Below are 23973 nucleotides of genomic sequence, written 5' to 3' on the forward strand. Positions count from 1 at the left end.
CAGTGAGGGGAGTGAATTCTTACGCGTTGGTACTCTGGCGCATATGGCAGATTTCATGCTAGGCTGCCTATCCCGTGACCCTCGCGTTCAAAGAATTTATTCCAGCACCGATTACTGGGTGTTCACTCTCCTGGACCCACGGTACAAGCAAAATCTTCCCACTCTCATCCCTGGAGAGGAAAGGAGTGTGAGAATGCATGAATACCAGCAGGCCCTGGTGCACAAGCTGAAACAGTATTTCCCTTCTGACAGCGCTAGCGGCAGAGTGCGTAGTTCTGCGGGACAAGTAGCGAGGGAGAGTAGGCGAGCAGGCAGCTTGTCCAGCACTGGCAAGGGTACGCTTTACAAGGCTTTTGCCAGCTTTATGTCACCCCAGCAAGACACTGTCACCTGTCCCCAGTCTCGGCAGAGTAGGGCTGATCTTTACAGAAAGATGGTGAGGGAGTACGTAGCTGACCATACCATCGTCCTAAATGATCACACAGCTCCCTACAACTACTGGGTTTCAAAGCTGGACATGTGGCACGAACTGGCGCTGTACGCCTTGGAGGTTCTTGCCTGCCCTGCCGCTAGCGTCTTGTCCGAGCGGGTTTTCAGTGCAGCTGGTGGCATCATCACCGATAAGCGTACACGCCTGTCGACTGACAGCGCTGACAGGCTGACGCTTATTAAAATGAATAAAGGCTGGATTTCTCAGAATTTCCAATCTCCACCAGGTGAAGGAAGCTCAACCTGAATAATTGATCCACTCCTCCTCCTCCTCCTCATTTTCCTCCTTCTCCTCCTCTTTGTACAGTAAAGCAGAGGAAAATGGCTATTTTTTGACAGGGCCCACTGGCTCTTGCTATAGTACTTCATGCATTTAATTTTTCTGGAGGGCCACCTACCCGGTCCTCTGTTTGAAACAATTTTTGTGAGTGCCACATACAGGCACTCAATCTATTCCATTTTTCTGGAGGGCCACCTACCCGGTCCTCTGTTTTAAAAAATTTTTGGGACTGCCACATACAGGCACTCAATCTATTCCATTTTACTGCAGGGCCACCTACCTGCTCCTCTGGTTTGAACAATTTTTGGGACTGCCACATACAGGCACTCAATCTATTCCATTTTACTGGAGGGCCACCTACCTGCTCCTCTGGTTTGAAACATTTTTGGGACTGCCACATACAGGCACTCAATCTATTCCATTTTACTGCAGGGCCACCTACCTGCTCCTCTGGTTTGAACAATTTTTGGGACTGCCACATACAGGCACTCAATCTATTCCATTTTACTGGAGGGCCACCTACCTGCTCCTCTGGTTTGAAACATTTTTGGGACTGCCACATACAGGCACTCAATCTATCCCATTTTACTGGAGGGCCACCTACCTGCTCCTCTGGTTTGAAAAATGTTTGGGACTGCCACATACAGGCACTATCCAAATTAAATTGTCTCCATAGCAGCCTCCACACGTTGTCTCCATTGCTACCTCCAAAAGTCGTCCATATAGCTGCCTCCATACATCGTCCCTTTATCAAACGAGGTGTGTCAGGCAGAAATTTGGGTTGTTTTCATGGATTCCACATCAAAGTTGTTAACTTTGTCGCCACCCTGCTGTGTTATCCACAAAATATACTGGCAAACTTTTACCATTTAGGGATATTATTTCAGCGCTTCTTGCGCATCTGTTTACATTCCCCTCACCCGGCATATCCTAAACTTATAAGAACGCTACTACACTTGATCTTATACAAAAGGTTCTTAGAAGTGCTGTTTGGGGAGTAGCCTAGAGACAGGGGCTTGGATTGGCGAAAGCTCGCCTGGCAGCGGAACGCCAGCTCCATGCGCATCATGCGCTTCTTGCGCATCTGTTTACATTCCCCTCACCCGCCATATCCCAAACTTATAAGAACGCTACTACACTTAACTTGGTGCAGGCTGGGACCGAGTCTGACCCTGGGGCTGGTCATATACTGCCGACGCAGAGAATTGCGGGGCCTACCTCGGTCCAGGTCTCAAAGGCCTACTATACCTCCTCCCACCCCTCCTCCACCTCCTCCTCCTCCGAATTACCATCCGTGGGCATGGCGCCATCAGTCGGTAGCTCTAGGCACAGCAGCAGTGCCGTCGCTAAGCGACAGCAGGCGGTGCTGAAACTGCTGAGCCTAGGCGATAAAAGGCACACCGCCCAAGAGCTATTACAGGGCATTCCACATCAAAGTTGTTAACTTTGTCGCCACCCTGCTGTGTAATCCCCAAAATATACTTGCAAACTTTTACCATTTAGGGATATTATTTCAGCGCTTCTTGCGCATCTGTTTACATTCCCCTCACCCGCCATATCCTAAACTTATAAGAACGCTACTACACTTGATCTTATACAAAAGGTTCTTAGAAGTGCTGTTTGGGGAGTAGCCTATAGACAGGGGCTTGGATTGGCGAAAGCTCGCCTGGCAGCGGAGCGCCAGCTCCATGCCAAGATCCAACTAACATAGTTTTAACTGCAGCACCTTTAATCTACTACTAGTTCACTGCCTCCATACATGGTCCCCTTATCAAACGAGCTGTGTCAGGCAGAATTTTGGGTTGTTTTCATGGCTTCCATGTTAACTTTGTCGCCACCCTGCTGTGTAATCCACAAAATATACTGGCAAACTTTTATCATGTACCGATATTATTTGAGCGCTTCTTGCTCACCTCCTTTGGTTCCTCTCTGCCACCCATTGGTTTGAAGCCTGAGTCCATTTAGGGTATGTCGCCATGACACTCTCTAGCCTGCTGCCGCTGCCTCTGCATGCCGTCCCCTATAGTGTCAGGGTCAATTATTGGATGTTTTAGATGCTATCTAGCTTCATTCTGTCACTCTGTCATGGCCATGCTGTTGCCCATAATTTTGGCATAATGGTGCGATTATGCAGCCTCAGAGGCATCCATGCATGCTGCCCCTGCTGTTTCCTGTCCATTTCCGTGGTGTTTCCATCCTTTTCTGAGGTTCCCAGGTGTTTGGCCAAGCTTCCCTGTGCAGAGCCTTGGTCCCCTTGAAAAATGCTCGAGTCTCCCATTGACTTCAATGGGGTTCGTTATTCGAGACGAGCACTCGAGCATCGGGAAAAGTTCGTCTCGAATAACGAGTACCCGAGCATTTTAGTGTTCGCTCATCTCTAACTGTAACATATTTTATCTGACCTTAAAATAGTTAGACTTTCGTTGATCATTTGGGCAGGCCCACCAAACAGCTGATGGGATGCCTGTAAACATCATCCCCCCTTAGATCAACTTTTGTTAGTCTACTATACCAACAATAGGCCCACAATAGTAAATCCTAGTCTAGCCTTTCCTGTCAGACCTATGTATCTTCACAATTTGCGGATTATGTACAAATTCCATGTGTGGAATTTGTTGCATATTGCAGCAGATACCCATCGGTAAAACCCGTGGTCCAGATCACGGCCCCTATAGAAGACAATCGCACCTGGTCTCGGTGCAGTGAGAACACTGGGGCTTATCTACCAAGGGTCCGCGGATCGCACTTTCGTCTAACTGTTCAAGGTTTCGGGATTTGCGGCCTTGTGACAGGTATTTAACTGGGGATTGTGTCGCAGGTGATTTCTGCGCTGGCTTACATGCGACAGAAATCGAGGGTGGGCTGGCCGTCGGACAATCCGACTGATTGTGACTGAGCGCGGAGTTTAAGATTCAAATTGTTTTGCAAGACAATGCATTTACATGCACCAGGAAGAAGAAGGTGAACTATGTCGGACATGAGCGGGGAAGTGACACCTTCAGGATATCGGGCGCACAATCTTAGTGAATCGTGGCACAGTGCTTTATCATTGGAACAATGCACTTTGGGTGAAGTCCTCGGACAGGTAAGTAAATGTGCCCCAGTGTGTCTAACTCACCGTGACAGAGCTTGGCGGCCGCTATTCATTAAATGTGACAAGTCCTTTATTTTGTCATTTAACGTGTGCAAGATGCCCAAGTCTGGTTTCAGAGTTTCTTGTCCACATTAAACAGTCAGTCAAGATGTCCCAATTAGCTTGACCACTTAGTAAGCCACTAACCCCAGTAGTTTCATGTACATGACCAGCAGGTTCTCCTAACTAGTTGTCATCACTTTTGGTCTGACCTAGAACTAAGGGATCTCTTAAAAGTGAGTCCTCTTTTGTTGTATGTTTTATTGGGTTCCCTGCTATAGGGTATTTTAAAAAAAATGTTCGAAACTCAATTTATGTAAATATGTGGGCTTTTCTAAATGACTTTTCCAAGTGTACTTGACAGCTATCGGTACGAAAAGTTGGAGCCGGTACTGCAAATATTGTTAGAATTCCAACATGGGGTTTGTACAAATACAGATAAAGTAAAAACATTCTCTACAAGAAAAAAATTCTTCTATCTTTGAGGATTGGAAAGGAGAAGCAGGAATGCAGAGGAGGCGTTGTGTTTCTCTGGTAACAAATGACATCCAGAGGTCACTGGTCTGAAATGAAAACTGCAGTAACTGAAATGTTAGTGCACACTTAGGAGACATTCACTCCTGACCTCTGTTAAAAGTTTATAATCATTAAATGTCTTTTACGTATACATTGATGATGTATAAATGGTACATTCCTGAAGGGCCTTCACTAATGTATGAAGAAATGTGCTGGAAAATAGGAAATCAACACCAAAAACATTATTTGGTCATTTGAATTGAAACTTGCGATATAAAAGTAAAGAATCTCAGTGCTAAGGGATTAAATGGGTTGTCTATTTATAGCAAATAATTGATATGGTTTTTGTAATGAAATGTTGTACAATTTTCCAATATACTTTCTGTTTCAATTCCTCTTGGTTTTCTAAATCTCTGCTTGCTTATATTGTACAGGAAGCTTCATTGCTTACTTCCTGTGGTCATGTGATGTCACACAGGTGCATGCCTTGTTATAACACACAGCTCTGATTACTCTGTGATTCGAACATCACATGACCATTGACCAGACTAAAAAGTTTCAGATTATATTCCTTTTGTGGTCTAACATGGTGGTTTTACCCAGAAAATCAACTTTGAATTGGGATTTATCTGCCTGATACGTTACTGGTAGTACAGGCAGTCCCTGGGTTACGTACAAGATGGGGTCCGGAGGTTTGTTCTTAAGTTGAATTTGTATGTAAGTCGAAACTGTATATTTGGATTATCCATAAAGCTTCATTAAGGACACCTTAAAGCTGATCATTGCAATCTGGGACTATAGTAAAGCATTCAGAAAGCTTCATCAGAGGTCAGAGGGGTCTGTCTGTAACTATGGGTTGTCTGTAAGTCGGGTGTCCTTACGTAGGGGACCGTCTGTATTTTATCAGATTCTGCTGAACAGTTTCCTCTAAGCCAGTTTCTGAGGATGGGTTGGGGGGGGGTTAAATGGGACAATGGATGATAAGTAAGATATTAAATTGTTCACATTTTAAGGGTCTATTTAAAAACATTTATGATGCTCAATGGTGGTTGTGTGGGACCTAGCCAATCTGTAATATTTGGTTCTTGAATTCCTTGCTCCCTTTCAAATGAGTGGCAGCCAAGCATTCACTCTTTGGGTCTGGCTGAATCTGAAGAACACATTCCAAACATTGGAGGAGCTAAGATCTATGCCACTTCAACATATGGGCAGCTAGAGCCAGTATCTTCTCTGCCTGCTGAGGGACCTGATATATCCTTCTCACTATATAATCCTACAAAATCATCAGTGTACAGACACCACCATCATTATAAGCTACAGCGCACGTTGTGTGCAGGTATGTGGGACCGATAGGGTGGGCACATGCCAATGACAATTGAAAATGTCTGCCCTGGTCACAGAAACAAGCAGGAATAGGACCTGCCCTATCTTTTGTGTCTCTCGGGCAGACAACTGAAATCTTCTGCATGAGCCTATAGAAACGAATGAGGATGTGTGCTAGTTGTAGAATCCAGCCTGCACATGTTTTGTTTTCCTCTTTGCGTGAAGGTAGCCTAACAGTATAACATCAACGGTAGCTGATCCTAAAATAAAGATCCTAGGATACGAATGATCTGGGGTGGCTTCTTTCCTCTTTTGGTTAAGTTGACTGCACTCCTCATGTACACTATTTCAATAAACAAATATTCTGGATTATGATAGAGACGTATGCAACAGGTTCTTCTTCTGCAACATCAGTTACTTTCTGGTCCGATCAAGAGTGCTGTATTACATTTCTTCGAGGACAGGTGGTAAAATAGTCTTCATTAACAAAATGTCTAGAATGACTAGATCTATATGCATCACATGTGGTCCTGCCTATTGGAGAAGAACAATACTACCGTAGAATATAGTCAACAATCTTAAGAAGCCAGATTAAGTTTCCTTAGTAGTTTTTTCAAACAAAGTATTATATTCACAGTTGACCTTTAAACAACCTAAGTAGCAGCACTTTACCATAGACTGTCGCCACTTACTATATGTTTACTATGCTTCATCCCGGAGTTTATGTTAGGCTGGGTTAATCTGTATAGGCCTAATGCGTATCGGTCATTCTAGAAAGCAACCCAATAAATCACCGCCTATATTGGCTGAAAGTTCTAGAAGTTGTAGAACATTCTCATGAAAGTTGTAACACAGCCCAAATCTGCCTTAATTTTCTTAAGGTTTTTAGACACTTTTGCCATTAGTTAAAAGGTGTGGCATAATAAAGTGGGTGTGGCTTTAAAGGAAAGCAGCATACGGCACAAAACTTTTTTTTTAAAATGGAGTCTACCACCAGATTTGACGATGCAAAGATGCAGATGCTGTTAGGTATTGTCTGGATACATCAAAAACGTGAAAGAACACACCAGTTTGAGGAAATATCATCAATGCTCCTAGTCCAGCTACAATCCTGGAAAATGAATTCATATTTCTTGGTCCTGTTGCTACGAACAACCATACAAATGTCTGCACTCCTGAAGATTATGAAGAACGCTGACACATTCACATTGTGGTTACTATGGTGACACCCATCCTGGAAGCCTTCTATCCGACCGTCCAGGATGGGTGGCGTCAGAGGTTTGAGAAAGCGCACCTTGTGTGAAATGGCCCGTTGCCTGCCGTGTTACAGCGTCCTCCCCGCACGAACCACACAAACTTAATAAAGTACCTGCGTTTTATCGGATTGGTGAGTGCCGCTGCTCATTCTTCCTTCACGCTATATAGACTTACTCTGCAGATGAGCACCACGTTTGATATTATAGAGACTAAGGCCATGTTGATATCTCCTACTTGGCTATGTTTTTCGCGTGAACCCTGATATTTTGGCTTTTGGTGTCCAGCAACGTTTCCTCCCATGATGACCACTAACTTACACTGTATGTATCTTTGAATGGTCATAAATGCTGGGAGACTCCATTTAAAATCAGAGTAGGCTGCATTCACATTAACGTGTACTCGCCTGGCGATAGCCCTGGCACACATCGGCACACTGGTGAGGAGGAGGGATGAGCGCTGCTCACCACTCCCCATAGGAAAACGGGCAGCATGAACACAAACACGGGGAAATATAGAGAATACTTTATCTTTTCCCCGTGTACTGTACGGTGCCACATGTGCAAGTAACTCCAATTCCAGATCCACCTGAATGGTGGCCGACTTTGTCACTCTAGCAGTGCTGAGATAAATGCTGTCATTCATTCCTGTTGCCTTATTCTTCTAATCTATAGCAGAGGAGCTTTACTACTTAGCATGTACATAAAGTGCAGCTGCATTCCTTTCTACTGAAAGCGAGAATGGACAATCTACCCCAACAGGCCAAATTTGACCTGTGAAGCTGTGAGTGGCAGTCTGCAATGAGTGCCTCCATAACTGATGAAAACGCTCATTAAAGGAAATCTACCATCAGGCGACAAGGGGGTAGGCGGGCCTGAAATGGCTACTGAGGGTGTGAAATTACCTTTGTGGATAGTTTTTATTTTTAAGAGGGGCTCTGCTGGATATTTTACTAATGAGAGGGCTCTGCAGAACATTTTATTAATGAGGGGAGGCTACTGGACATTTTTTTTTTAATCAGATATTCTGGTATCAGATATTTGGTTTAAATCCAATACAAAACAAAAGGCAAACGAAAAACAATCCCTCACCCCACTCTTTACCCTCCCTTTCCCCAGTTGAGGATCAATGTCTATGATTTTCCGTATAGTTCAGATGACTTACTTGCTACTGGACATTTTATTAAAATATGGCAGCTGCATTTCTCGCTCTAGACTTTTACTTGAGGAAGTAAGCTTTCCCAATTTTTGTTGTAAAATTTGGGGCCTCATCTTATTGAATATATATATATAATATTATGGTACATTATATTGCCTCTTATCTGTTTTGTCAAAGATTTGACAGTCTTTACCACTTAGTCAGAAATTGTGTGTGTATATTCGGACAATTAGATGCGTCGATGTGCGCTGACAGTGGTAATGACACCTCAGATACCAGCTCATCCATACCGTAACATTACAATCCTGCAATGTTCAGAGGGTGCCGCTCCTATTATACCTGTCAGAAGAGGCTTGTATTCATGTGATTGTTATTTTGCACTTGACATTGAAGACTCTTCCATTTTCTCACTCAGTTCCTTGGTGTTGCTTCTTCAGGGTGTTGAAAGCTTGGACAGGGTAGGGAGCTATATTTATCTCCACTAACAAGCAGGTGAATCTATTGCGGTTGTCTTCAGATTTATTTTCTTTGAGGTCTTAAAGGTGATCTGAATGCAAATACCATTTCGCTGAAGTAAAATGATGTTGGAAGTCAGTTTATATAGCAAAGCTGACATTGGTTTACGAGTTTGCATAGTTTATTTTTTCAGAAAGTCAAACATGTCAAAAATTTACGGCAGATTTGAATAGAAATGAATAGCCTGTGAATGGAATGATACCGTATACTGTGCAGAGAAGCAGTGCGGTATATGGTGTGGTTATTTCTATGTATTTGTTTTTCTGGGTCCTATAGTCATAACCCAATGAGTCATAACACAAGCAATGACCTTGGGTTTACATGGTTAATATTGAACTTATCCAACTTGATTTTCTAGTAGTCAACCAGACTAGTAGTAGTGCGCTACAGACCCAGCAAGTCTTAGTGTACTTGTAATGCAGCCTGTTTGATGCTGAATTAGAATATTACAATATCCAATAACAATGTCTCCGTCTTATGTTCTTCTTGGACATACAGGTTAGATGTTGAGTGTAAAACTCTCTTTATTATTTAAATAGGGATTTTCTGGTGCTGAAAAATTATTCTGAAAAAGGGTCTGCCAGAAAAAGGTAACACAAGAAAACAGTACCTACAGCTACCCATTCTTTGCCCCACTGCTTCCGTTCCCTCCACTTCTGTTCTCACTACGGTTCTTTTCTCTTCTTTATGCCTACACCACAGGAAACACCAGGGGATGCTGCTCCCCATTCCCTGACACTCCACTAGCACCACTCCTGTTTCCCACTACGGTTCTTTTCTTGTGTTTCTGCCTACACCACAGGAAACACTAAGGGGAGCTGCTTCCCATTTCCTGTCACTCCACATGCTCCACTTCTGTTCCCCACTACGGTTCTTTTCTCTTGTTTCTGCCTACACCACAGGAGACACTAAGGGGAGCTGCTCCCCTGTTCCCTGCCACTCCACTAGCTCCACTTCGGGTCCCCATTAATGTTTGCTCTGTGTTTTTGCCAACATTGCAGGCAAATCATGGGGAAGCTGCTTGATATTCTCTGCCACTTCAGTAGCACAGTTTATGATCCCTGCTACAGTTCACTTCCTTTGATTTTGCCATTGCCATAGGAAACCCTGGGTGAAGCTGCCCTCCATTCCCTGCCACTGCACTAGCACTTATTCCGGCCCCTGTTATACTCTACTTATTGTGTTGGTGCCGACACTTAGATTCAGATGTAAGGGAAATGTTACAGATGATCTTCACTGGGTTCAGAAAAGCCAAGCTTCTCGTAATTGAGTGTTTATTTTTTTACTTCTTTACCAAAAAGAGGACTTTGTCCGGGCTGCATGCTACTGAGCAGGAGGGGCTGAGCAGATTGATATTTAAGTCTGTGGGCGAAGATTTGGTACAACCTGTAATTGAGTCATTCTTATCTCTGCTTATTATGGTCTAGAGTCCATAGGGTAGTTCCAATCCATAATTTATGGCTGTCCCACTGGACTCCTATAATTCAGAAATTCTGAAACCATGGTCAATGGGGAGTGATCCTTTATTTGGATGTAATTCCTGTAATTAGTTGCTATACCATGCTGACTGGAGGGGGTCCAAATGCTTGCAACCCAACAAACAGAAAGACAAGGTTTCTCGTACCCCCAAATTGATTCAATTGTGGACCTACATGCACTACCTTGGACTACCAGATATGTCGGAGAACTTCTTTACACTACCTCCAGTGGTAGTCCACCACTAAGCATTCCATTAAATTAGGGGATAGGTTAACAATATCCAATTGGCTGTGATCCAATCCAAAGCATATCCATTCAATTAAAGGGATACGTTATCAGTATTGTTTTAGACTAGAACAGAGAACCATCCTGCTATATATTTCTACAGTATGACCAAGTACGGCAAAGGTTACCTCAAGAAAAGTCAAGAATATTTCTATCTGACAGCAAGCAGAGGAACTGAAGCACGTCAAATTAAACACTGCAAAGTTTCTAATTGTGCAATTGAAGATTTAATTACATAAATCTAAAAAACCCTGAAATATTAGACTTATTATTCTGTAAGAATGTGAAACTAAGTCCTCTTGCAATAATTATCTGTAGTAGAGAGAAGTGGCACATTTTCTTCAGTGGTGACTTTAAGGGTTACTGACAGCTCTTGTAAATATAGCCATACATTTTTCTATTAATAGTCTAACATCACATCAAAATGTGTCTCCCCCCCAGGGAGTGCTTCTGGTTAGCCTGACCTCGGAGTCCTCTCTGAAATGTGTGGGGAAGATACAAAGTAACACGTCTGCAGTGAATAGATTGCTTTCATGTATTCTCCAAACATGCCCAATTTTATTCCTCACCAGTACTGAACATCTATTTACTGTAATGTCACTACAGAATAACTAGAACAGATGTATTTCTTCTCGGGACATGTTCGGATCAAGCTGAGTAATACCCCTGTCATTACTGGTAAAGCAAAGAGACTAAATCTGGTGGGAGCATCCATTTTATTTTAGTTGTTTTTATCCTTGAGTCTGAAAAAATGATTGTGATTTTAAAGGGAACCTGTCAGAAGTAATTGATCTACAGTAATAAACCACTATCAGTTTGTTGTTAAGTGATTTAACCCCTTCCAGATCAGGTTTCTTTCTTGAGCGTTTATGGTGGCATCATCCAGAAAATCAACTTATAGTGAGATTTAAATTGGTTTATAAAGTCACGGAGGTGGAAAACTCATTGCTAAAGTCAAGCTCTCCTGACCTAAAAATGTCCCTCAACTGTAACTGACCTCGCTGACTTTTAGAGAGCTATTTATTATATACCTGGATGCAAAACTGTCAATTAGAGCAAAGGGAACTTTGTAAGACTGGGAGAGCTTGACTTCAGTGCCAAACTTTCTATTCTTGATACTTTATACAACTATTTTCATCTTGCTCTTTTTTCATTTTCTGCTGATTGCTTCCCTTTGAGGTGATTTTGGTAACCATATCAGCGCTCCCTTTTTTTCATTACCTGCTACTTTGAATAATAATGTATAACTAAGATCATAGAAGGTAAAAATTTAACAACTTGTTTACGTGTTACAGAACTTATGAAGTAATGCCCTTTTTTTCACTGTGTTTTTAGGAACTGGAACATTTGGGAGGGTCCATTTAGTGAAAGAGAAAACGGCAAAGCACTATTTTGCACTAAAAGTCATGAGCATTCCTGATGTAATTCGCCTAAAACAAGAGCAGCACGTACACAACGAGAAATCTGTCTTGAAAGAAGTGAATCATCCGTTTTTAGTCAGACTGTAAGTAACACCTCTCAAGTCTTGTTCTATGTACAGTGTCACTCTGGTACATCCGTGAGCTAAAGGGACAACATAGGGTGCATTCACATGGTGCAATCCAAACCACATCAGGAAAAGAAACACTTGTTTTTGATGCAATGGCATTAGCCGCTGTAACACTTTTAGATGAAGGGGTCAAACACATATGTTTACATATGAAAAATAACTTCCAACTTCATATGCAAATGAGCAGAGAATGATCATTTATTGCCTGAGATGAGTGTGTTTTACAGACTCTAGGGGGATTGTCACTTCTCATGCCCCCATTTCCTTTCTTTAGTAACCAGAACCACTTTTGGTGTTATATTAAAGAAAAAAATCTCGTCTTTCAGATCGCAAGAGGCTTGTGGTGCAGTAAGCAACAGAACTGGAGATACAGATCGTTAAATATCCTATTCCGCCTATGTATTTATCAGCAGCTCGCGTTTCTATCTATGTTTTAACTGCCAATATATCTAAGCTCACAGAGCCACAAACATAATGTTATCTGAATGATGAGACTTTTATCTTTTAATATGATACCAAACACATGTTTCTAGCTGTTATACAACCAAAGATTGGGGTGAAATGACACTCCGCCGTCTGCCTCTAAAGGTGACTCTTCTCAGTGAGTTTATAGAAGTAAAAGGGGAAGATTTCTTACTCTACCTGTGGGTGTTAGTAATTTAATGGGGTATAATCTGGTGATTGTGTCCCTTTAAAGGGCTATTTTTGCCCTGTATAGCCGAAAGCCTCATTCTGCAGGTGACAATATACTGAATTTAGCTCTGTAACTTTGAGCCTTGTGAATATAATGAATATTTTTGGTTTGAACTCCCTTAGCATGCATTTTAACACATCTGGAGTCACAGGAGTGTTTCCCTGTATTTAGGAGGGATTGAGCACAGTGTCGTCTTTCTTGGATCACCCATATTAAACTTGAATTTTAATATTCATTACTTATTCAAAGGATAGGGTTAGCAATATTTTAGCCAAAAACAAAAAACCCACAACGGACAATGTCCAAACAGGAATTTCAGAACCAACACAAAATATATTATAAATTATTTGGACAACCCCTGTATTATCAATCAGATAGCATCCCATCCTGAGTATTAGTCATAACTCCAGTATGTAGAGCAGGAAAGGCGTCTCTATGTGATGATTTCATTGCAATAAATGATGGCAGATGAGTTTGTTCAGCGCCAAAGCTGCATTCATCACTGAGCACTTTGTTATGCAACTTGTGGCAGAGCTTTTGGGCAGTGGCACAAGTGTCATACATCTGACCTTTTGTCTTGCCAGCAGCAGTGGATACATAGAGGCTTACGAGATGATTAATCTGCTAGATTACTGGATACTGTATAATATCGGCCTGCACAGCACTATCCAGTTCAGGATACTGAAAAGCCGGAAAATATAACATTCACTTCTTGTTTTAGAATCCATGTTCTTTCCTGCCAATGTCATCTGTACATGGGGGAAACTTACAGCCGGCACCCTCTAAGTAGTTTTTTTTTTTTGTTTTTACTAAGGATTTTTTTAAAAATTGAAAGAAAAAAAAAACACTTTTTTTTTTAAATAATAGTGTATTAAAGAGGTTAAGCTAATACATGAGTTATTTGATATTGCAGTGTTAATTGGTTTCTATAGTTATACATTGTATTTTAGTGGGGTATATCACATTACCATCACTATAATAACATACGGTTGATGCATGCCAGTTTTACACTAATATAATGGACGGCTTCAGGTAACTAGGATTATATAGGATTGTATGTTAGGTGAAAGAACTGCAAGCCCCTTGTTGTTGCAGTCGCCCCACCACACTCCTCCCCAAGATTCTGTATCCTGGCCTGCAGCAGTGACACTCTGCCATGTACATGTGACCGCCGTAACAAAAACTGAAGAGGTGACCTTGGTGCTGCCGACAAGCTGTCAATAGTTAGTGGCAGTGGTCACAAGTCAAAATGGCATTAGCATATTGATTAAATAAAGAATATCATGGAAATCTTGGATATGTTGCAAATCCCAATGCATTTCTCTACAACATGCCGCCTGCAGATTATAACGCTTGGTGGTTGTAGATTCCCTTTATGTAATCTACCCAGTATATTGCTCAGGTTGGATGAAGAGTTTTTCATAATTTTTAATTTACCCTTATTTTTAGCTGAAACTCTCAATCCCACCTTTCCCCTGCGTTTACAGGTTGTACCAAGTTTAGAAGTTATTCCATATTCAAAGAATAGGGGGCAACAAGGTGATGGGTGAGGGTCTTACAGCTGGGACACCCAGCAATGTGAAGAAAAGGGGACCCGTTCTCACTAGTGGGTGGGTGAGCATGCACTCTGCTGCTCCATCCAATATTATGGGAGTGTTGGAAATTGCCGGACTCTGTCCCTGTAATCCTGTTCCTATGAGAGTGTCGGGGACGGCTGAGTGCTGTGCTGGGCGATTTCCGTCTTTCCTATACAATTGAATTGAGCGGGACGTATGCGTGTCCTGCTGCTCCCCCCCATTAATGAGAACCAGCACCTGGATCTCCAGGTTGCTTGGAGTGCGGTTTCTCATGGTAGGTAGGGGGCTAAGATGTCAAACCTTTACCAATCACCTTGTTATCATATATCTATTGGATGGGGGTAACTTCCTTAGGCCCTATGCATACAACTGTATTTGTGGTCGTGATCTTGCCGCAAAACTGTTCTAGTTGCTTCTAGCAACCAATCAGAGTCCTGCTTTCATTTCCCCACAGCACCTTATAAAATGATATTTGAGCTTGGATTCTAATCCAAAGAAAAAACAAGGTGGCACTCACCAACGTGACGAACTTTCTTTATTGGAGCGAGGTGCAGTACAGAGAAGAGCGGAGCTTGGATTGGTTGCCATGAGCAACTAAAGCAGTTTTGCTCTGACAGTTTTGATAAACGAGGACCACTGTGTGTGACCGCACCGTGACTTGGCCAGATTGCAGCCGCGGATGCGCTGCTCCCTGTCTTATGCTGCTATAGCTGAAGGTTTTGCATTCCTTGTGTCGGATTCACTACACTGTAGACATCCATCAAGTTGACATTATTCCAAGACTGCAGTGCTGGCAGGCCATGGGAACATGTAAGAATACACTCCAATGGGGGACACTAAATGAACAATCCTGAATCGGTATCTGCCACTTATTATATGTGATAAATTATTTATATCTTTAGGCTGTCTCATCTACCTCTACCTTGGGACTTAGTGCACAAAATCTGCCTTTTTTAGGAATATTTTTGCTGACCATTTCTCCTTTGCCGTTTCTTTAACTCCAGGTTTTGGACCTCACATGATGATCGTTTTTTATATATGCTGATGGAGTACGTACCCGGAGGTGAACTCTTTAGCTACCTGCGTAACATGGGACGCTTTAACAACAGCACAGGACTCTTTTACTCTTCAGAGATTATATGTGCAATAGAATACTTGCACTCCAAAGAAATTGTTTACAGAGACTTGAAGCCTGAAAATATATTGCTGGATCGGGAAGGTCACATCAAACTTACCGATTTTGGATTTGCGAAAAAGCTTTCAGACAGGTATCATTTACATTGCATTATCCTGCCCTGCTAGGGATTTGGCTCTCCTATCACAGGTCTAGTACAGGCTTGGATATTTTCATGCCAATAAAATGGCTTTACTGATGATAATTGGAATATACTGTTAGCATACAAATTGCTTTGCCGCAAAACAATACCAGATAAAGAAAGGAAGTGGACAGCAGGATTGTCTTGTTATATAGAGATATAACCCTAGTCAGGTACATGCCATCAAAGTCCTAGTGGGAGACTCTGAAATCTATAGAAAGAAAAATCTGAAAATCTTATAAATTTAAATTAACCTTTGCTTTTATTTTCATGAATAGAAAATTGTAAACATTTTAAAAAAAAGTTTGGTTTAACACCGTAAGGACACATCTATTTTGTAGCTCAAAGCGTAACTCTGAAGTTCTAATGTTTTTACAAAATTGTCATATGTGATCCCCACTTTTAAAAACAAACAGAACTATTCCCATATTGTGCTGCTCACCCTTTTCTTTCCAAAGTTATGACATTTTAGTCATAATGACAAAGGAATCTTTTGCATTTATGACAAAAAGCTTTCTCACCAGTGGTAAATTGGTTGCAGACTAACCTCTTCCTGTGTCTGCTCTAAACCGGAGTCCAAGTCACTCTGTCCCACAGATCCAACGATACCTTGTCTTTGCTCATTCAGTAATTTATCAGCAAATCTAGTTAGATTCCTACAAGTAAACCCGCTGCACAGTGTACATATAGGATGTATATGGTGACTAACCTGGCAGCTTCCATCACATGGAGAAGCATGGAAGTAATAACATCAAAGTAAAACGGTCACATGAAGTGTATAGTCTGTGCTGGCATACTCCCTTCTAAAATCAATATTTTAAAATTATGCTAATGAGTCAGAAGGAATCTGGGGTAGTTACCAGAGCCACACTCTGCTATAGGTTCACAGGCTGTTACACTGTGCTGGCGCACTTCCCCCTTCAATTGTGTGAGATTAAAGCAGGCAAAGGGAGAGGGAGTGCTGTGGGAGCAGGGGTAGCTGTGAGCCCTTCTGGCTCCTTAGTATAATTATAAAAGTTGATCTTAGATGGAAGGAGGCCATAGATAAGAGATATAAGCATATTACCACTCTATGTGGGACATATATCACTCCAATTGCTTTCTTTTTCTTTTTTTGTGCAACTTTTTGTGAGACTTTTCCCAGTTTGAGACTTTTTAGGTGCAGAATCAAGTAGCGTACCAGAGATAGCTGCCTCAAGGACGTAATGCAGTGAGCCGTATTTATCTTTGTAGCCCAGATATTTGTTCAACTTGTGAAACTTTTGGGCTCCGAATTGTCCCATTCTTGCACCTAATAAGTCCCAAAACAGAGCATGCTAGGCCCAAAATTGCTTTTGGTAAACTACTATTTGGGACTAAAAAGTCACACACCACAAAATGTCCCAAAAGTGAGACTAAACCGGCAACTCATCACATGCCAATGATTAAGAAGGCCAACTTCAGGAAACTTGAAAAAGTGACAGCCGGAAAACTATGATACATGAAACTATGAGTAAGTGTCCCTGGTTTATCATGCTTGATGTTCCTGGTAGATTTCCAGTGCAATATTTGCGATCCTGATGTGAAATGGCCCCCAGTCAGCATGTAGGATCAGCCTGTTTTCTAGTATTCCTACAATAGTTGCGTCTGTGAGGTTTCGCTGCCAGTGCTTTACAGACCAGAACACTTTCTTAGTTACTTGTTGGCAGTGGGGTTCCTATTGTCTTAGGGGTATGTCGTACATCTGTGAGGAGATGTGGCATTCTTCTCTGCCATTCCCTATCCAGTTACTGTGACAGTTTTAGATTTCGCCCCTTTGTTCCGCTCATGTTTCTCTGTCTGTAGTTTCACATCCGTTTACTTATTTATAGACCAGCCAGCTTCCTGGAGGAGCAGATTATTAGTTGTTGCCTAGTAAAGGGTTTCAATTAGATAATGGTCAAACCTAAAATGAACTTTCTCAGCAGTGAACGGACATCTATCGCCTCAGCGATGAATCTGTATAAAAGTGTCCTTCTTAAACATTACAGCATTTCTTATCCACAGACTCCAACACAACCATCAGATGCGTAATTTATGGTCCAACCATCACAGTGTATCAATAGCTGCTAGAATTACAATTATTTACTGTAAAAGGATGGTGGCCCTTGTTCACATTATTATTGATTTTTATCAAACGTGGTACATTTCCTTTAAAGCAATTAACCCCCACCCCCCCCTTCCCAAAACGAAAGCACAGTAATTGCTGAAAAAATGGGGGAAAATGTTAGAATTTATTTGTTGTAAAACAAATTCACAGCAATAAACACCTTCTAATATTTGTGTCAATTGAACTTTACTGTGGATGTTCCCAAAAGTATTGCCTGAAAAATATCTTCCTAATCCTGCAAAAAACAAGTTCTCCATCAGCTATTTATCTCCTAAAATTGAGAGCAAAAATATTCCCTTAGTCCTGTGAGAGGCTACTGGCTTTGTTTATGTGAACTCTCACATATTTATCTTCAAAGTCACATGCAAATGAGGCTAGATGTGTCATTTTTTGCCTGAAATCGTGAGTCACTTTTAGAGGCTGCAGGGTGAGAGCCCTATTTTCTGCTTTATAGTACCTAGAAACATCCTTTCGGCATCAAATCGCCTAACATTTCAGAAACAGTAATGAGTTTCCAGATATACAGTAGACCGGAGCTCAACATGTTCATGTCTGGAATAAAAATGATAATTACCTGCCACCAGGATCAAGGAGTGTAAACCAAGCACACTGACATACTGGTGTGTGCCCCCTCTGCCAGAATCCACTCTTCTTTAAGCTTCCTATGCCCCTTCAGGTTCCTTTTGCATATTTTTTAAAAACTTTTTTGGGGAAAAACCAGTATGTCAGTGTGCTTGGTTTACAATCCTTCATCCTGGTGGTAGATGTCCTTTAAAGAGAACCGGTCACCTACTTTTACCCCACTAAACTAGAATGACCTCCAGGAAAGGTAGGATGTGTACTTTCTAGAATTCCTTGCTATATAAAAAATTTCTCATATTTACCTCTAAAAAATTCTCCTCCGAATTTTCATGGGTTCTATAGAGACTAGAACCATTAACCCCTTCCCGACATTTGACGTAATAGTACTGCATGGCGGGAGGTGCGTTCCCGCAAAATGCAGTATTATTACGTCAAGCTTCTGGCACCGGCTCCTGAACGGAGCCGGCGCCAGAAGCTGCGGGTGTCGGCTATATATTATAGCCGACACCTGCCTCTAACACCCGCGATCGGCGTGTCAGAGGCATTTAAATCTAATAGAAGTTGAATCGGACCCCCCCGCGGCGCTTACCGGGGGGGTCCGCTGCTCCGATCGCAGCCCCGGGACTGCCGGTGCCCGGGGCTGCGAGATCTTCCTCCGGAAGCCGGGTCCCTGCCTCCTGGCAGGACCCGGCTGTAAGACACTGGGCATGCGCAGCATGCTCAGTGTCTTACATTACACAGTGCAATACATCTGTATTGCACTGTGTAACCTGTAAAGAAGCTTGAACAAGTGATCAGAAGATCACTTGTTCAAGCTTAGATGTCATTACCTGTAAAAAAAAGTAAAAATAAATAAATAAACGTTTTTTACAATAAAAATAAATAATAAAAGAAAGTGAAAGTCCCCCCAAACACCACATTTCCCTTTACACAAGTAATAAAGTATAAAAAACACTAAATCACGAAAAAACCCCACTTATTTGGTATCGCTGCGTCCGTAACAATCTGTACAATAAATCCTAATCATAATTGGACCCGCTCGGTGAACGTGGTAAAAAAAAAAACCCCAAAAACTTGCCAAAAATTAAAACTTTTTATCAAATTGCTTTACAAAAAATGTTCGAAAAAGTGATCCGAAAAAGTTACAAGCACCAAAATGATACCAATAAAAAGAGCAACTTGTCACGCAAAAAATAAGCTTACAACCTGCTCCGTCAACTAAAAAATACTATAATTATGCCGCTATAAAAATGGCAATACTAAAACAAATGCAATTTTTTCTATTCTAGTTTTCCTTCAATAAAATTGGACAAATAAAAATAAAACTATATAAATGAGGTATCACCGTAATCGTAGTGATCCGTAGAATAAAGATAATATATTATTGTTATGCTACAGTGAACCCCCCCCTCAAAAATGCTAAAAATCCAAAACAAGAATTGATGATTTTATTTTCCTCCACACTTAAAAAGTTAATAAAATTGCTTCAATAAGCTAAAAACCCACTAAAATTAAGTTTTTTTACAGTGCATCTCATCTCGCAAAAAATAAGCCCTTATTTGTCTAAATTGCTTAAAAAATAAATAAAGATTGTATAGCCTATTCCCAACGAGCGTTGTTATAGAACGGTGCGGCGGGTAGTGACTTGCCAACACCGGTCAGGGTAAGACGGCGGCTGTTCACTGATCGGGGTAAGACAGCGGCTGTTCCTGACAGCCATCCATCCTGCCCCATGGACCAGAAGGGTTACGTCCCCCCCACACACCCCCAGTTTATTATCGCTGCTATTGGCTCATCAATTCAGACAAGCCAATAGCAGCGAATTTACTTATGACGTCTGTAATACCGGTCACCGTGTCTGTAGACACGGTGATCGGGGCAGGGTGGCGGCTGTTCCTGACAGCCACCAATTTTGCCTTGCGGTCCAGAGGGGTTTTGTTGCCCCCCTCTGTCCATGTTTGTCGCTATTGGCTGGTCGATTTGGTCCAGCCAAAAGCAGCAATATTCGTCACAATGGGCATCGCTAGGGTGAATAAGAGCAACACTTGGTGATAATTTCCCTACTAAAACGAAGATATGGTACAAAAGCGCTGGCCGTGCACATTGTACAGATTATGCTGTACAACTCTTACGTGCTGTTCCAATGTGCACGTCCTGCCGTATCATTTCTCCGTTTTCAAGAGGAAGATATTAGGAAACTAATATTGGGACAAGAAGGACGGAGCCCCAGTATCTCTGGTTTAGATGTTCCTGTGTTTTGCCAGGACAGCATTTTCCCGGTGAATTCTGCTGCTTCTAATGGTAGGACTCAATAAAGAGTCTGTTCCAAAAGAGGAGTTAGGATGGACACTACATACTACTAAGAGACCTGCAACACCTCCAGAGTGACAAAAGTTTAGTTGGTCCCTTGGTATATTCTACCTCCTTATACGCAACACATTCACAATTCACGCCCAAGCTGTTGTGAATTAATTTCAGTAAAATGAATAATTGTAACAACTGTTATGTCCCGTTGCTCCCTATACCCCTCCATTATTTCATAAGGGGCGCCACATAACGGGCACTGAACTTTCCAGAAATAATTGCAATTTCCATCTTGGACTCCATTGCACATCGTATTTGGAAACCACCTATATGTTCAAAATGCTCATTTCACCATGTGTATTACACTACACCACATATTACACCTTGCTAAATTCCCCAAGGGGTGTACATTCAACAATTAGGGTCACTTTTCGGGTTTTCCTCTGTTTTGGTACCACTACGGCTCTCCAAATGTATCCTGACACATGTGAAGGATTTCTTGCAAATTTGGCCTCTAAAAGACAAACATCCCTCTTTTACTCTACTGTGCGCCCATAAAGCATTTTATATGCACATGTGGGGTACTTCTACACTCGGGAGAAATAGTTTTACACCTTTTTTGGGGTTATTTAATATATTATCCCTTGTAGCTTACAAAAATTAGCGGTAAAGTGACATTTATAGGAAAATTTTCACCTTTTTAATGTTTAGGGCCTAATTGGATCATTCACCTGTAGGGGCAAATACATATATTACACATTTCAAAATTCTCTAAGGGGTGTGCATTCAAAAATTAGGGACACTTTTCGGATTCTTCTCTGTTTTATACCACTAGGGTTCTCCAAATGCATGTCAAACATTTATGTCAAATTTGGCTTCTAAAAGGCAAACATTCCCCTTTCCTTTTACTGTGCGCCCATACAACATTTTATATACACATGTGGGGTACTTCTACACTTGAGAGAAATAGCTTTACACATTTTGGGGGGTTATTACATTTTTTTATCCCTTGTGGCTATAAAAAAGTAGGGGTACAATGACCTTTATAAGAAAATGTTCACCTTTTATCTATTTAAGTCCTAATTAAATCAAACACCTTTACGGACAAATACACATATTACACCTTGCTAAATTCTCTAAGGGGTGTGCTTTCCAAAATGGTGATAATTGTTGGGGTTCCGCTCTGTTTTGGTATTACTACGGCTCTCTAAATGCATCCTGACACATGTAAAGGATGTCTGTCAAATTTGGCTTCTAAAAGGCCAACGCCCCTCTTTCCCTTCTGAGCTTCACTGCGTACCCATACAACATTTTATTTGCATGTGTGGGGCAATTTTATACTTGGGAGAAATGTTAGTACACATTTTTTGGGGTTGTTTCATCTTTAATGCCTTATGGGATACAAAAATTAGCCGTAAAAGTGACTTTTTTGGGAAAATGTTCACCTTTTTCCTTTTAGGGACCTAATTGAAGCAAACACCTGTAGGGGTAAATACACATATTACACCTTGCTGAATTCTCCAAAGGGTGAACTTTCCAAAATGGTGACACTTGTTGGGGTTCCCCTCTGTTTTGGTACCACTAGGGCTCTCCAAATGCATCCTGACACATGTAAAGGATGATTCTCAAATCTGGCTTCTAAAAGGCCAAAGCCCCTCTTTCCCTTCTGAGCCCTACTGTGCACCCATACAACACTTTATATGCAAAAGTGGTGCAGTTCTGTGCTTAGGAGAAATAGTTTTACACATTTATGGGGTTGTTTCATCTTTTATCCCTTGTGGCTTACAAAAATTTGGGGTAAAAGTGACTTTTTTGAGAAAATTTTCACCTTTTTTCCCTTTTGGGGCCTAATTGAATCAAACACCTGTTGGGGAAAATACACAAATTACACGTTGCTAAACTCTCCAAGGGGTGTACTTTCCAAAATGGTGTCTCATGTTGGGGCTTTTCTCTGTTTTGGTACCATTATGGCTCTCCAAATGCATCCTGACACATGAAAACTTTTTCAGCCATATTTGCCCTGCAAAAACGAAACAACGCTCTTTCCATTCCGAGTGCCCCCCTGTGCCCGTACAGAAGGGTACAGTGACAAAATGGGTAATGGCATGCTCAGGAGGAATTGCCCTAAACATTGTAAAATGCATTTTCCTTTTTAACCCATTGTGAAGGTGCAAATTTTAGTGTTCAATGAATTTATAGTAAGATAAAATTACATTTCTGTAATTTCACTTTCATTTATCTTTCACCCTCATGAAACACTAATAGGGTTAACAAAATTCCCAAAGGTTGTTTTGAATATTTTGAGGGGTGTAGTTTCTAAAATGGTGTCATTTGTGGGGGTTTTCTGTCATGTAGGCCTTATAAAATCACTTCTAACTAAATTGACCCTCCAAAAGTAGGTTTTGATGATTTTCGTGAAAATCTGAAAAATTGCACCTAAAGTTATAAGCCTCCTAACATCCTAAATAAAGGAAAAGATGTTTGAAAAATGATGCCAAGTTAAAGCAGACATATGGAAAATGTTAGTTATCAAGTTATTTTAGTGATATGACCAACTTTCCAAAAAGTAGAAAATTTTGAATTTGGAAAACATTGTTTTTTTCAAAATTTTTGCCAAATTTCCATTTATTTCATAAATAAATACTAAATATATTGATTAAATTTCTCAACCAGCATGAAGTACAATGTGTCACGAAAAAACAATCTCAAAATCAACTGGATATGTTAAAGCGTTCCAAAGTTATAACCACTTAAATAGGCACATGTCAGATTTTAAAAAATGGGCCGTGTCAGGAAGGTGAAAAGTGGCTTCAGCGTTAAGGGGTTAAAGAAGTGCATTTTCTTGAAAACCGTCTTAGTCTTGTTGTATGTGAGCCACAGAACCAGATATATGCGCAGGTAAAGTCCTAGTTGGGAATGACAGATAAAGATCCAGTTCCCACCTTTTTTTTGGGATTGGGAAGAAAGATCCCCATCTCCTGGGCTCCATTGCACCCAGAATCCAATGCAGTCATTTTAAAGCTAAGCATATTGGGGCAGATTTATCAAGCAGTCTGAAAGTCTGGAATATTTCCAGTTGCCCATGGCAACCAATCACAGCTCAGCTTTGATTTCACCAGTGCTCATGAATATTTTAAAGGGGAGCTGTGATTGGTTGCCATGGGCAATTGGAAATATTCTGACTTTCAGACTGCTTGATAAATCTGCCCCATTGAGTTGTCTGTGCTATAGGACAGTTAATGGGATAGTTGAGAGTGTGAACTGCAGAAACGGATCCTATTCCTTACTATTTCTTAGAAGGCATTAGCTCAGTTCTATTTCATTTGCTTTATACTTTTTACAATGCTGCTCAGCATGGATTTGGGTGCTATAGAGGCCATGATATAGAGG

The 23973-nt window shown here is 41.4% G+C and overlaps 1 protein-coding gene across 2 annotated transcripts in view; it reads left to right on the plus strand.

The window, feature by feature from the left end:
- The window catches only part of PRKX (protein kinase cAMP-dependent X-linked catalytic subunit), an 87530-nt gene that overhangs the window by 44552 nt on the left and 19005 nt on the right, over positions 1-23973 (plus strand). For both annotated transcript variants that reach the window (XM_072137862.1, XM_072137863.1), the window contains exons 2-3: positions 11769-11937; positions 15258-15521. In XM_072137862.1, the coding sequence (XP_071993963.1) occupies positions 11769-11937; positions 15258-15521 (433 nt within the window). The remainder of the gene's footprint in view (positions 1-11768; positions 11938-15257; positions 15522-23973) is intronic.

Source organism: Engystomops pustulosus, chromosome 2 (genome assembly GCF_040894005.1).
Source record: "Engystomops pustulosus chromosome 2, aEngPut4.maternal, whole genome shotgun sequence".
NCBI lineage: Eukaryota > Metazoa > Chordata > Amphibia > Anura > Leptodactylidae > Engystomops > Engystomops pustulosus.